Here is a 14,993-nt window from a genome sequence, read left to right on the forward strand (position 1 = left end):
AAAAAAAAAAAAACGCGTGGTTGGCGCACTTCTTCTTGTAATCCCAAAAACCAGTAATTGCAGGAGAGAGAAAAACAAAAACACCCCAATCTCAACTTCACAACTGTTTCTTTTTCTTTTTTCCCACAGCCAATGACTGATCGTTTATCAATGGCATCTCTCACTACTACTTCCGCCGCCGCTGCAGCAGCAGCCTCTCGTCTTCTTCCTTCTTCCTCTATCTCTCGTCTTTCTCTCTCCTATTCATCGTCTTCTTCTTCTTCTCTCAAATGTCTCCGATCATCTCCTCTCGTTTCTCATCTCTTTCTTCGACAGGTTTTCCTTCAAACATCAAACTTTTGCTTTTTCTTTTTGAATTTAATTTGTGTTTTAATCTGCAATTGTTGTGTTTTCAATGGCAGAGAGAAGTTTCAGCTTATGTGACGAAGACGAGGTTTAGTACGAAATGCTACGCTTCGAATCCTGAGCAATTGAAGAATGCTAGGGAAGATATTAAAGAGCTTCTTAAGACCACGTTTTGTCATCCTATTATGGTGATACTTTCTATACTATTTCTTTTGGTTGATTTTCAGTTGTTTTCTCTTCTTGCTGTTTACAATGATTTTGAGCTTTAGGTTATACACTTATACATTGATTGCTGAATTTTTTCAGATTGATTTTTTTGATTATATTGAGAAATTAGGTACTCTTAAATAGGTTTCAATGAGTGAAGTGTGTCGAGTGTCGACAACTAACTGGTTCAATGATTAATCATTGTTATTGATGCTGTTTGAGCCTAATTGGACCTGTTGATTTTAGCTTAGACGTGGACATGAATAAAATGTTACATAATTGTAAGTTTTTGCTAGAGGCGTAGTTGCTATTCTTGTGGTGTTCTTTGATAATGAACTCAATACGTTAGTTAGGTTTTCGATGGTGTACAAATGTCAATTGCTAGAAAAATTTTGTAATAGTGAAAGGAAAGGACTAAATCATTATTGTAGCATGAATTTGTAGGATTGATTTGAGACTTCCTTTAGTTGTTGCCGTTTTTGGGAATAAGAGAGGGAGGAAGGGAGGGCGGGAGAGCGGGAGAGCTGATATGTACTTTTTAACTGTTGCTGGTTCACAGCAATCTAAAGTACCAACTACGAGGTGGAAGGGACAGACTACCATGGAGTGAATTAGATATTTTCTGGTGTTTGTGAAATATGTTTGTGATGCATTATAAAGAAGCACCAAGTTGATGGTAAGCTGGTAACTAGGACTGCGAAAGAAATCAGAGAGATGATAACAGCTTGTTTCTTGTTTCTCATGCAATGTGTTAAAACTGTGCCTAGCTTGGTCAGTAACAAACTCATAATGAAGTGAGCTATCAGTTCTTTTAGGAGGAATCCTTAGGAGCTAACAAAAGTGATTGTGAAGGAGATCGCTGCGAGCTGCTATTACGTTCCCCTGTTTATTCAACTATGAAATTAGTGTCGACTGTGGCTTGGTGACCTAATTATGAAGCAGATCATGCTGCCAGCTGCTGTTATGTTGCCCGGTTATTCAACTATGAAATTAGTGTGGCCTTGGGTCTAATTATGTAGGAGATCATGTGTCTAGAAAACTTCTTAGGATAGGAAAGCTTATAGGTCTTTCACTGTCCACACACATTGCGGAGCTGACCATCTAGTAAAATTGATGTAGAGCTCTTCTTTCCCATCATGTCCTACATCATGAGAAGTAAAGATGTGTTCTTTTGTCTTTTTCTTTTCAATTGATGGTGGGGGGTGGTGGATAAGACCTATCCAATCTGTTACAAGTCAAATAAGCACAATCCTGAGATGCATTCCGATACTAATGTATGAGCTTTGAGTTAAACTCAATTTTTCCTATTACTTTTTATGGGGAAGGTATAATGAGCCGGGGCTAGGGAGAAGAGAGGCATTTACATTTAGTGTCACTGAGAAGGAGTCGATTGAGGTGAACACTTTTTCTCTCCAAATTGGATTCAAGTGTAGAGAGATGTTGGAGCTTTTAGGATAGTCAATATACAATTATAAATAAAAATTTTCTCCTTTGCAAATAGTTTGAACATTCTCTTGTACGCAATTAGTCCCTCTTTGTTTTCCCATTTTCCTTTTACGGTGTCCTTTAAAGGTTTGCTCTATCTCTTTATGTGAAAAGGTCTTTCTCTCTACTTCTTCTTTGATGTTGGAACCTGCAAATACGCACCAAATTTCTCTCTACCTTTCACTCTCATTAAAAAGTATTTTATACCCCAATGAGGCAAAGAAAAAAATGGACACGGGCAGTATTATTTCTCATTCGACATTTTGAATAGGATCAATCTCGAGGGTAATATTGTTCTTTCCGGAGGGGATTGTTGACTTCCTTGGTCTTGTGTTGTCTAAATACTACATGCTGTTGCAATATGATTTATTTGCTCGTCCCTTGGACTGGAGTGAAGTCTTCGAGTAACGTGTTCCCTCTCCCTCCAGCTTCTACACTTAAAATTACACTTGGGGTTGCACTTTCCCTGAGCTGAAGTCTGACCATGAAGACTGAGAACAGGAATGACAAGTTTGTTTTTTCCTGTACTCCGGTTTGCAGCTTTAGCATTCGAGTTTCACTAATGGCAAGCTTTCCTTTGAGTTTTATGGGAGAGTCTAGACAAATTAAATGGTGGAATGAAAGGCTTATTTTATAACACTCTCTTGGGCATAATAAGGCCCGGGACTCAACTAAAGAATTTCTTGATGCGCTCATGCAAAGTGTTATTGCTTACAATGGAATATATATATTTGCTCCTGTCATGTTTCGTGTCAATTTGCTGCCCCTTTGGAGAAATTGTTTAATCTTATACTTCCTCCATTTTGTAATTCATGCAACACTTGCAATTTAAAGGTCAAATTTTATAAATTTTTACCCGAACTCTCACTATTATATTGTTAACAATATAACTATATGATATCTTGCTAAATTCATCTTGATGTGATGTTTGAATATCATTTTCTCATAATTTTTGCTAATACATATAATTTTAATACATTAAAGGTTAAAGTAGTGCATTAGAGACCGCAAAATTGCAAATGTTGCAAGAATTATGGAATGGAGGAAGTATTATTAAAACCTAATATACATTTTTCAGACCATTACTAAAGTAGTAGTGCAAAAATATCAAATATGGAGTGCTCTTCTGATCTTCACAAAAATCAGTAAGGTAAGTAGAAAAAAGTGGCAAAATGCAAATAGAGGGAAAAAGGAAAGAAAATTCTACTGCATTCATCTCCACTATTATACAAGACCCTACACACATGTTTAACTTCAGCAATTCTGTAGTCAACAATCGTTGACCTCAACAATTTTCCATTTCCACGCATGTGGCACTGTACAATAAAAAATCATGGTGCGTACTGTAATAAAACCTGGTGCCCGTTCTTCAGGGGAGCCCCCTTCTTGAGACTACAAGGTCAGCCACCAGTCGGACTGACTCGCTACTAGGTTGTTGGTTTGCTCCCTCCTTTTCTAGGTGAATGTGTTAATCTGTTTGGGTCTCTTGATGCATGTCAATGGAGACACTGTTATTTTTGCTAGACATGTGCTAAAGGAACTTAGCATTTTACCTGTAGGTTCGCTTAGGTTGGCATGATGCTGGTACTTATAACAAGGACATTGAAGAATGGCCACAAAGAGGTGGAGCCAACGGCAGCCTGAGGTTTGAAGTTGAGCTCAAACATGGAGCTAATGCAGGTAAGAACAGTCTCTCCTTTATATGCTCATTCTGGCTGTGGATCTTTTGCCTCCTTGTATCCATTATTGACCTTCTTCAATGCAAATGAGTTTGAAATGAACAAATGATACAATTTATGAAAGTGAATTAAATTTTCTTAAAATTGAAAAGAGTAATGAAGTGATAAGTAACTTGTTCTTAGTTACTATGAAACTTATTGTGAACTTCTGGGATAGCTGGCTTTCATCTTTAATTCATCTGATCCTTTTAATCATCAATGATATAATTTAAATTCACTCTTTAACTTTTAAGTGCATGTAACTAAGTGCAGGGAGAAACTTGTAGTCAATGGGGTTTAGTCCCTTTACTGAAGGACCCATCAAACAAAACAAACACTCTATCTCATGTGGTGTATCTTTTTCTGACAATAAAGAAAACATGAGTTGAATAACTGGTGCTACAGGTCTTGTAAATGCCTTGAAACTTCTCCAACCCATAAAAGACAAGTACTCTGAAGTGACATATGCAGATCTGTTTCAGCTGGCTAGTGCTACTGCAATAGAGGTCTTCTACTCTTGTCATCTTTTCTCTGATATCTTACTGTACAGGTTTTCTCATCTTTTCTTGTAAATTCAATGATCATATTTTTGAAATTTTAGGAGGCTGGTGGTCCTAAGATACCCATGAAGTATGGAAGAGTGGAGGTGACCGGGCCAGAGCAATGCCCAGAAGAAGGAAGACTTCCTGGTAAGAGAGCTTCATAATTTTATTTTGTTATGGTTTGATTATGAAGTCCAGTAGAGATCTGGCGATTTCTGCAAACTTTTTCTGCAGTGGGGCTGAATTATGTTCATGTATTGATAGTATCGTATTATTATGGACTTTCAGTATTGATCGTCTGAGCCATTGTACTTGAAAATAAGCTTGATGACCATGTTTGTAACTGGTGAATTTTGGACCTTGAAATCTACAAAAGTTCACTGCGGAGCCAAGGCCAATTTTTTTTGTTTGACACTGCGGTATTATGTTCCTTCTGCTCCTTATCAGTTATCAGTTATCAGTGATATACATATATAGGATACACTGAATCTTAGGAAATACATTAGATTTCTTGAGACTTCTGATGAGCTCTTGTAACTAATTGTTTGTTGTTAGCATAGGCGGAGTATATATTCAAGTGACGATAATTTATAATATATGCAAGTGCCTGTTTGAACTTGGGTTGATGAACTCTGGTCATCTGCCATGAAATAGAGAGTTGCTGTAAGAGTTTTTGCTGTGAGAATAACATACCCTTAAATATTTTCTGTAGAGTTTTTGATAATACTCTTTAAGTAATCCGTTATAGTTCCTATCATTGCGTAGGGCTGGACCAAAAGGAATGACTTAAGTACAAAGAAGCAAACTATTCAACTATAAGATGGAAAACTTTGAGAACCTTCCACTGCTTATCTAAGGAAAGAAAAAATAACTGTGGACCTTCTCACCTTCTACACAAAGTTTCCCCTTTGACTTCCCTCCCAAAGAAATGGAAGCAAAAATACTTCTTTTTACCATCAGGCATTAATTTATTTCACTTTTTCGGCACCAGCATATCTTTAAATGGGAATTTATAAAAAAAATTTACAAGCTATCACGGAGGTTGTTGCTGGCATTGTAGTATCGGAGAAAGATTGTCCTGCCATATTAGGTGAGGATAGTCTTGACAGGAAAACTCAACTTTGGTCCACTAAGAGAAATTGGAAAGCCCCATGGTATCCCTGAGCATAAGAGGCAGGTGCTACTCTATTTTAATTGGTAAGAAAGTAAACAGTAGTCTCTCCTCTCTTCTATCATGAGTAAGGTTTGAGTTGGGAGCATAACAACTCACCTTTTATCTGATGGAAAGAAATATGGTGGGACTCATGATGTCCCATAATATGTGAAACCATAATATATATGGGGAAATCAGTTGACAAAGTGTAAAATGGGTATTTTATCTACGAGGAAGGTGCTAAAGTTTGTAACAGACTTGCTTAAAGTAGAAGAGAGGTGGAAGTTTCTTGTTAAGGAGGCTATGTATGGATTTCTGCCTGATTTTGCATGATGGCAAAGGAAAGATATATGCCTAGTGGTTTTACAAACATTCCAAAATTTATATCTATAGGTTTTCCATTTGCTTCTCCTCCTATATTGAGCCTTAGTTGTTCCAGGAGTTAAGAAGCAAGCAAAAGGGTGATCCTGGAGAAGATTCGTGAAGCAAAGATGCAAGGTCGTGCACGGAATTTTGAGATATGTGATGATAGCTTGAGGTTTATGGGGCGTTGGTGTGTGCCCGATGATGGTGAGCTTAAGAGAAAGATTCTCGAGGAAGCTCATAGTACTCCTTATTCTGCTCATCCTGGTGGTGACAAGCTTTATAAGGATATGAAGGTTAATTTTTGGTGGCCTGGTATGAAGAGAGAGATTGCCGAGTTCGTAGCTAGGTGTTTGGTTTGTCAGAAGGTGAAAATTGAGCATTAGAGGCCTCGTGGTTTGTTGCAACCTTTGCCTATTTCTGCTTGGAAGTTCGACTCGATCTCGATGGATTCCGTGATGGGTTTGCCTAGAGTTGCTGGTGGGAAGAATGTTGTGTGGGTAATTGTGGATCGGCTGACCAAAGTGGCTCGTTTCATTGCGATGAAGAACACTTGGTCTATGGAGTAGTTAGCAAAAGCGTATGCTAATGCGATCATTCGTCTTCATGGGGTTCCCAAAGACATTGTCTTTGACCGTGATCCACGATTTCTATCCCATTTCTGGACCGCTTTGCAAGAGGCTTTTGGTTCGAAGTTGAAGCTTAGTACTGCATTTCATGCAGCTACCGATATTCATATCTTCGAAGATATGCTTCGTGCTTGTGCCTTGGAATTTCAATAGGTCAAGTCGCTTAGCCTGTTGGAGTTCTCTTATAATAACAGCTATCAAGCTAGTATCCAAATGGCTCCGTATGAGGCTCTCTATGGAAGGAAGTGTTGTAGTCCTACGTGTTGGAGCGACATCAATGACTCATTGATTTTAGGCCCGGAGTTAATTCAGGATACGGTTGAGCAGGTGAAAGTGATTCAAGCTAAGATGAAGGCTGCTCAAGATAGGCAAAAGTCATATGATGATTTGCGTCGAAAACCTATTTCCTTTGAGGTGAGAGATAAGGTGCTTCTGAAGGTTTCTCCTGCGAAGGGAGTGATGCGGTTTGGTCAAAAGGGCAAGTTGGGTCCGAAGTATGTAAGTTCCTATGAGATTCTTGAAAGGATTAGGAAGGCTGCGTATCGTTTGGCCTTGTCGCCAGAGCTGTCTAAGGTTCATGATGTATTTCATGTGTCACAGTTGCGTAGGTATCGTAGTGATCCTTCGCATGTGATTCCTGTTAAGTCGGTATCAGTCGAGCCGAGTTTGACTTTTGAAGAGCGACTTGTTCGCATATTGGACTGTCAGAACCGTGCTCTGAGAAGGAAGGTGATTCCCTTGGTTAAAGTACTTTGGAGAAGTCAAAAGTACGAAGAAGCTACTTGGGAAACCGAAGAGTCGATGTGACTGAAATACCTGGAACTATTCGTTTCAATTATTCTTTGTGTGCTTGACTTATTTGTGTGTGTTTTCGAAGTTTCGAGGACGAACTTTATTTAAGGAGGGGAGATTGTAACAACCCATAATTTCGCTCCTAGTTTTTCGCTAAAGTTTTCCCTAAAACTATTATTTTCTCTAAATCAATGATTTTTATTTTTATAAATATTGGGAGCCGAATAATTATTTTTATTATATGGCGTGCTAATGTGTGTATTTATATTTTTATTTATAATACAATTTATTAGAATTATTTTTTTATTATTAAGTATTTTCAAAGTTGAGGCGTGATTTAGGAAGTTATCGATTTTTCGCGTGATGGACCTTTGACGTATGGATCTTTGATGATTTGGGCCGAAATTATTTGGTGTGGTTGGGCTTTGGGTCAGCCGACAATGTGGAGGGGAAATGAGAAGTTTTTCTTCTTTCATTTCTTTTTCTATTTTGATGACTCTTTGTATTTTGTAACCTTCATAACCCCTTTATCATTTCTCCTAATAAATCCATTTTATTTATTCTTTTAAGCACTCTGAAATCTGATGAAACATCAGAACTTCATTGCTTTCATTTTCTTAAGATTTCGGACATCATCATCTTCATCATTCTCTCTCAAATTCTTCCATTTCTACTCTTCATCAATTGTTCGTGACTTGTTTTATTTGCCTCTTTCTTGTACGTGGTGCTTTGGGGTTTGAAGAAGGAGAAGGGTGCACGCATATATTGAGGTTTTCCAGTAATTTTCAGCCCACCTCCGACGATCCAGGTAACTAGTAGTTATCTTAGAACGATAGAGATTATGGTGTTTTTCGGTATTAGATTATTTTGCAAGGAAATTGTTTAAAAATATTGTTTGAATGAAATTATTGATGAAATTTGACATGAATATACTTGGTGTATGCTGTGTAAATATTGTATGTATTGTATGCAGAGAAATAATTTTCGTCTGAGTTTTTGTATTTATTCGATTTATTTGGTAATTTATGCGTTTATGGCTTATTTTCAAATTAATTATTAAACGAATTTTATAAATGCTGAAATTATTTTTCGTGAAGCATGTTATATGTAGTATGTATTTCATGCCTTGGAATAATTTTTATCTACTATTTACGGGTTTATTTAATTGATTTATCTATTTTTGGATTTTCGTGTTTACTAGTATTTAAATCGTGAATATTATATTTGGAGCTCGAAAAATCTATTTCTTTGCATATTATGTATTACCGTGAGTTTATGCATGTTATGTTAATTTTTGGTAATCTTTGGGCGTTTATTTCTATTTTTTAATTAATATATTGGATTTATTGAGTATTCTGTAAATTAACGTTTAAAATTACTTTTAGAGGCCGAAAATTAGAAATAAAATTTGTACTATTTCATAGAGTCATAATAGTCTTATGATAATTTACTAATCGTTTTTTATTAGTTTAATAAATTTTATTAGTTTAATGAATCAGTAAATTATCACAAAAAATTATCATACAACTATTATGACTCTATTGAAATGGCACAAATTTTATTTCTAATTTTCGGCCTCTAAAAGTAATTTTAAATGTTAATTTACATAATACTGAATAAAGTCAATTATATTAATTTAAAAAATAGAAATAAACGCCCAAAAATGACCAAAAATTAACATAACATGCATAAACTCACAGAGTCACAGTAGTGCATAATATGCAAAGAAATAGATTTTTCGGCCTCCAAATATGATATTCACGATTTTAATACTAGTAAACACGAAAATTCAAAAATAGATAAATCAATTAAATAAACCCGTAAACAATAGACAAAAGTTATTCCAAGGCATGAAATACATACTACACACATAACATGTTTAACGAAAAATAATTTCAGCATTTATAAAATTCGTTTAATAATTATTTTGCAAATAAGCCATAAACGCATAAATTACCAAATAAATACAAAAACTCAGACGAAAATTATTTTCTGCATACAATATTCACATAGCATACATCAAGTATATTCACGTCAATTTTCATTAATAATTTCATTCAAAAAGTATTTTTAAACAATTTCCTAGCATAATAATTTAATACCAAAAAACACCCTAATCTCTATCATTCTAAGATAACTACTAGTTACCTGAATCGTTGGAGCGAGTGAATTACTGGAAAATCCCGATAGCATGCACCCTTCTCCTTATTCAAACCCCAAAGCACCACGTACAAGAAAGAAGCAAATAGAACAAGTCACGAACAATTGATAAAGAGTAGAAATGGAAGATTTGAGAGAGAATGATGATGATGTCCGAAATTTTAAGAAAATGGCAGCAATGAAGTTCTGATTTTTAATCAGATTTTGGAGTGCTTGAAAGAATAAATAAAATGAATTTATTAGGAGAAATGATGAGGGGTTATGAAAGTTACAAAATATAAAGAGTCATCAAAACAAAAAAAGAAATGAAAGAACAAAATCTTCTCATTTTCCCTCCACATGGCCGGCTGACCCAAAGCCCAACCACACCATAATTTCGGCCCAAATCATCAAGATCCATATGTCAAAGGTCCGTCACACGATAAATCGATAACTATCTAAATCACGCCTAAACTTTGAAAATACTTAATAATAATAAAAAATTCTAATAAACTATATTATAAAATACACACATTAGCACGCCATATAATAATTCAGCTCCCAATATTTATAAAAATCATCAATTTAGAGAAAATAATAGTTTTAGGGAAAACTTTAGCGAAAAACTAGGAGGGAAAATATGGGTTGTTACAAGGTGCATTTCTCACTCACTAGATTTGTAATCTTATGCTATGGATGCATTTTCATGGCAAGGGGATTTGAGGATTTAGTGGATTTGAATCCGATGAAATGCAGATAGAGAGATGAATTGAATGAAGGGTTTCTTAGGATTATATTTTGTATTTAACTTAGTTTGTAGCTGTTGATGAATCTGAGTATTCCAAGACGTAGTTTCCTGAAAATGATGCCAGTGCTCATCCTTTTGTTTGGCATTTTCTATAAATAACATTGTTGTAAGCTTTCTCTAGCTTCGACTGGATAATCTTCTGGTACATATTTCCATTCTTCTTTATATATGTATATTATTTTTTCTGCTTTTGTCCTTTGATAATGTCTTTTATGTAAACCCCTTGATCTCCTCCCTGCCGGTACCTTAGTCCATTTGTGCCTCTATGTTTTGTTGCTGCTTAATTGACTTGGAATTATCTTGCTCAGATGCTGGACCACCTTCACCTGCTCAACATCTACGTGATGTGTTCTACAGAATGGGTCTAAATGATAAGGTGATTTGAACTCTTACTCGGATCATCAACTGTTTCCCTTAATGGAGCCATTATGTTAATTACAAGCTGCTTGTGTTGATAGGACATAGTTGCTTTATCTGGAGCACATACATTGGGAAGGTCTAGACCTGAACGCAGTGGTTGGGGCAAGCCAGAGACTAAATACACGGTACTTCTATAAATTTTATTCAATGGGAAGATTTCTTAATCCCACCTCCTTATGTGGTTTATTTTTTTGAGAGGCCTTCTTTGGTCTTTTGCATAGTAATTAAAAGTTGAAAATCTACATTTTTGTGATATCATTATTCACAAGTGTACATCATCTTTTTGTCATCTAAAATTTTCCGATGAAATGCGCCTAAACGCTCTTGTGAAATTATTTTTCGTGGGCATAATATCTTTTGGATTAGATAGTTACGATGCTTGAAAACTAGAAGTTATGGAAACATGATGGTTGGAAAGTGGAACTTTTTGTTAACAATTGTTCCCCCTCCCCTATTCCGTCCCTTTCTTTGACGAGGATTAGAAAACTGTGTAAATGCTCTATGTTCAATTCAATCTCTTTGGATGATATTGCCACCAAAGAGCACATCTTGAAAGTCCACTTACCTCAACCTCTTCTACCTTGAACTGCCATTTGAAACATCAAAATCAAGGAAAGAGACGGAAGGGGATGCTGCTCTACTTGGATTGTATGATTACTAGACGGGGGAAATGAATTAAGTGGTGCTCATGGTTTCTTTGCTCAAACATACGAAAACAGCTCACAAAGTTCAGGGTGATTGGCCATATTGGCCTCCTTTTCCGATAGATTTTTTGATGCTCTCTTTATTAAAGGTGCGAAAGTGAAAAATAGCAGAATTATGGAGTAAATGAGGACTACAATGAGAAAAAGCAACGGAGTTGAGAATCAATCACTAAGGTATCCTGAAAAAATCTTTACACCTGTCCCAGGTCCCAACTTTAAAATGCACTTGAGACAGTAAGACATGCGGTGCATGAGATTTAAGTTTCTTAGAATTTGCATAGTAATAGGAACCCCTCCTCAGTCCTCAGGGGTCGTTAGCAACTATTTTCTTTTTTCTCAATCTTCATTCTTTTCTGCTTACTGGACATCCTTTTTATTTTTACACATGTTAAGTTTGTTGATGACATCACATTCTCATTATCAGAAAGATGGACCAGGAGCTCCAGGAGGACAGTCATGGACGGCGCAATGGTTGAAGTTTGATAATTCCTATTTTAAGGTTGGTACCAACTGATTTTGGTTTAGTCATTCGGAAACGAGGTTTATCTGTTCATGTACTAATTTATATTGCCTAATGCCTAATGCAGGACATCAAAGAAAAGAGAGATGCAGATTTGCTTGTTTTGCCAACTGATGCTGCTCTATTTGAAGATCCATCGTTCAAGGTAAAGAAACCAATCAGAAATCTTAGGGAAATGGAAAAATCCAGACATGGTCATTTTTGTTTTCATCATTTAAAATTGTCATTGATTGTAGGTATGTGCTGAGAAATATGCGGCTGATCAAGAAGCATTTTTCAAGGACTACGCTGAATCCCATGCCAAACTCAGCAACCTTGGAGCCAAATTTGACCCTCCTGAGGTCTGTCTGATTCTCATGTATTAGAACTCTTAAATTTTTGTCATTTGATTCTGTTATGCACTCCTTTGGATGAGGCGGTGGACCTTCTAGTAGGCTAGGTCTATGACTGGTATCCAGTAGGTCGATTGGATCTTAACATATGAAGAGGGACAGGAGAGCAAGGTACAAGGGCAGAGGAAGCCGCATTGTCCTTGTGTGCTCTGGTGGCCTTCTCTCCATACACAAAACCTGCTAACGAGGTGTGCTGATCATATAACAACTTATTTGATAAGTTACGAGGGTGTCAAACAAGGGCTAAGGACTTTTTATGCCCTCAGTCGCCTCAGACATATATAAGCTGGAGGATTGATGGTATATTATGGTGTTGACGGTATATATTGCTCGTTGTTGCTCTATGCACCAAAGTGATATAATCACTTTTGGTCATATAATCACTTTTATGCCCTCAAGGAGTATCTTATTATGATATTTACCTTGTCTTCCTCTCTCAAGTTTAGTGATGCGGGATCTTTCATTTCATACAGAGTGGTCAACAATTTTTTAGTTTTCTTCCTAAAATTCTGAAAACCTCATACAATCCATTTGATTTGTTTGTAGTCCTACATTTTGGTTATTATCTTTTCTATATAAAAAATTATTGGCTGGAAATAAATTTACAAGACGGTTATATTTACCTATATGGCATTGGATGGACAGGGTTTCTCCTTAGACGGAAGTCCTGCAGGAGCAGCCCCAGAGAAATTTGTAGCAGCCAAGTATTCATCTGGCAAGGTTCGTTAATACTACATTATCCAGCTTTTAAGTTCAATTCAGAATTTTGATGACATTGGTTTTTTTTGATTATTCATCTCCGTTGCTTTTTCATGGCTGCTGCAGGATTAAAAGAAAAAAACACGAAAGTATCATATGTTTTCATGTGACTTTGTGTCTTTTTTAATAACGCAAGATGAAGCTATTTTCTTGTGTAGTCACATCTTAAACTTGGACGTCTAAATGCTGGAGAAGAATAAATTCAAATGAGTGTTGTGTTGCTTACTTGAATTGCAGAGAGAGCTTTCGGATTCTATGAAGCAGAAGATTCGCGCTGAATATGAAGGTTTGGGTGGTAGCCCTGATAAGCCTCTCTCTTCAAACTATTTTCTTAACATTATGATTGTTATTGGCGTTTTGGCTGTTCTATCATATCTTGCAGGAAATTAATTTGGTTTTATGAGGCTTTCCATTTTTGACATGATGGCGTTGAATATATTTAATATTTCAAACACGATCCTTTGGATTAATTCCAATTAAGTTCCAAAAACATCTCTCTTGTCAATTGTTAATTCAGTTTACCCACACCTTAATTGAGATTTTTCTTCAATTTTGAGTGATATTATATTTTCTCTTTTCTTTATCTATTAAAATCTTGTAGCTTGGGCACACATATAAAGGAGGTTATATGAAGAGAAAATATAGAAATAGATTTGAAAAATGACTTACATTATAGGAGAAATAAAGAGAACTTGTAACTAAATTTAGTAAATTAGTATGAAAGTGAAACATGAAATTGGGAAACATTAATGCCCAAAAATTTTTTATACCAACTACCAAGACCTCAAATATAACACCCTGTTTCTACCCAATCATGGAAGTTAGTAGCCAACGGAATCAGTAGGTACCCTTACTTGAGTACATTGAGAATTCTCGCCTATACTTGCTCATGCATGGGCAACACAACTCAACGAAATGCTAAATCTACTCAATTGAGCAAGCCTCTTCCACTTCCAGGCATAAAACTTTATACGAGCATACTTATTTCTAACATGAGCCGGGCCAAACAGTTCAGCACGAGCACAATCGAGATTACACCATCAGTATCGTAATTGAATTCTAAAATCATATTCAAAATTCTAGGAGTGAAGATTATGTATGGAGGTCATAGTATTGTCATTGATTATCAATATAAGTCATGTTCATTTCTCAACTTTTAGAAGATGGGATAATGACATAATGTGATTGCTAATTTTAGAAAGAGAGGCTCTATAAAATGGTAGGACATATGACACCCAAATTTGATATAGACCAAGAGTATACAATTTAGATTAGCCCACACCAAGCGAGAAGAGATTATGAACTAATGAGATAACGACCTAATCACTCGTTTTCTCAGAAATATCAGCATCCCCATGCTTTGTTCTTTTAGGCTGAATTAATGAAAATTTAGTTCAGTTCAGACAAATTCAATTCAGTCTAGTTCAGGAAAAATTCAGTTAGCTTCCTCACAATTTTTATTCAATTCAGCTAATTTAGACAAATTAAATTCAGTTTAGTTCAGTCCAAAAAAACAAAAAATTCAGTTCAATTCAGTTAGTTTCCTCACAATTTGTTTGTTTTCAAGGAAAGTTTTCTCTTTTTCAATGTTGATCCTTTATCGGTACAAAAAGTTGCGTCTCCTCTATATATACAACCTAGAGGTGATCATGGGCCGGGCCGGGTTCTGGCCGGGCCGCGGTCAAAAAAATGTTCCATTTACCTATGACTTATGTTGTCTGGAAGAATATCCTTGAAGTTACAGGTTGATGATGAACAACTTATGATCTATGAGGAACTGTGTTAGCCTAAAAGATTTCTTCTTACCTTTATTTAAAAAAACATTAGTTGTGAAAAGAAAGTATAAATGAGCTGGAGGAGGGAAACTATTATGTACAATGCAGATCATGAAATGGTACTGCTCTCATTTCTTTAGAACTTATTCTGATTTCCTTAAGCTCAACTTCCCAAAGCACTTGTAGCAAACAATCCTAGCCTTAATCAATAAAAATAAATTTAGTTTAGTACATATAATCTG

The 14,993-nt window shown here is 35.9% G+C and overlaps 1 protein-coding gene across 2 annotated transcripts; it reads left to right on the plus strand.

Moving 5' to 3' along the window:
• Positions 1–13,446, plus strand: LOC104891011 (probable L-ascorbate peroxidase 6, chloroplastic/mitochondrial). Of its 2 annotated transcripts, none has more exons than XM_010676647.4 (12): positions 1–315; positions 402–533; positions 3,597–3,717; positions 4,161–4,261; positions 4,357–4,444; positions 10,490–10,557; positions 10,640–10,726; positions 11,730–11,804; positions 11,893–11,970; positions 12,062–12,166; positions 12,863–12,937; positions 13,214–13,446. In XM_010676647.4, exons 1-12 carry the CDS (start codon positions 133–135, stop codon positions 13,364–13,366), a joined length of 1,266 nt encoding a protein of 421 aa, XP_010674949.2. In that variant the 5' UTR covers positions 1–132; the 3' UTR covers positions 13,367–13,446. The 2 variants fall into 2 exon arrangements, with proteins under 2 accessions (XP_010674949.2, XP_010674956.2); XM_010676654.4 differs by having other exon boundaries at positions 2–315; positions 13,043–13,446.
• Positions 13,447–14,993: the final 1,547 nt, after the last annotated feature.

This window comes from Beta vulgaris, chromosome 1 (genome assembly GCF_026745355.1).
Source record: "Beta vulgaris subsp. vulgaris cultivar EL10 chromosome 1, EL10.2, whole genome shotgun sequence".
NCBI lineage: Eukaryota > Viridiplantae > Streptophyta > Magnoliopsida > Caryophyllales > Amaranthaceae > Beta > Beta vulgaris.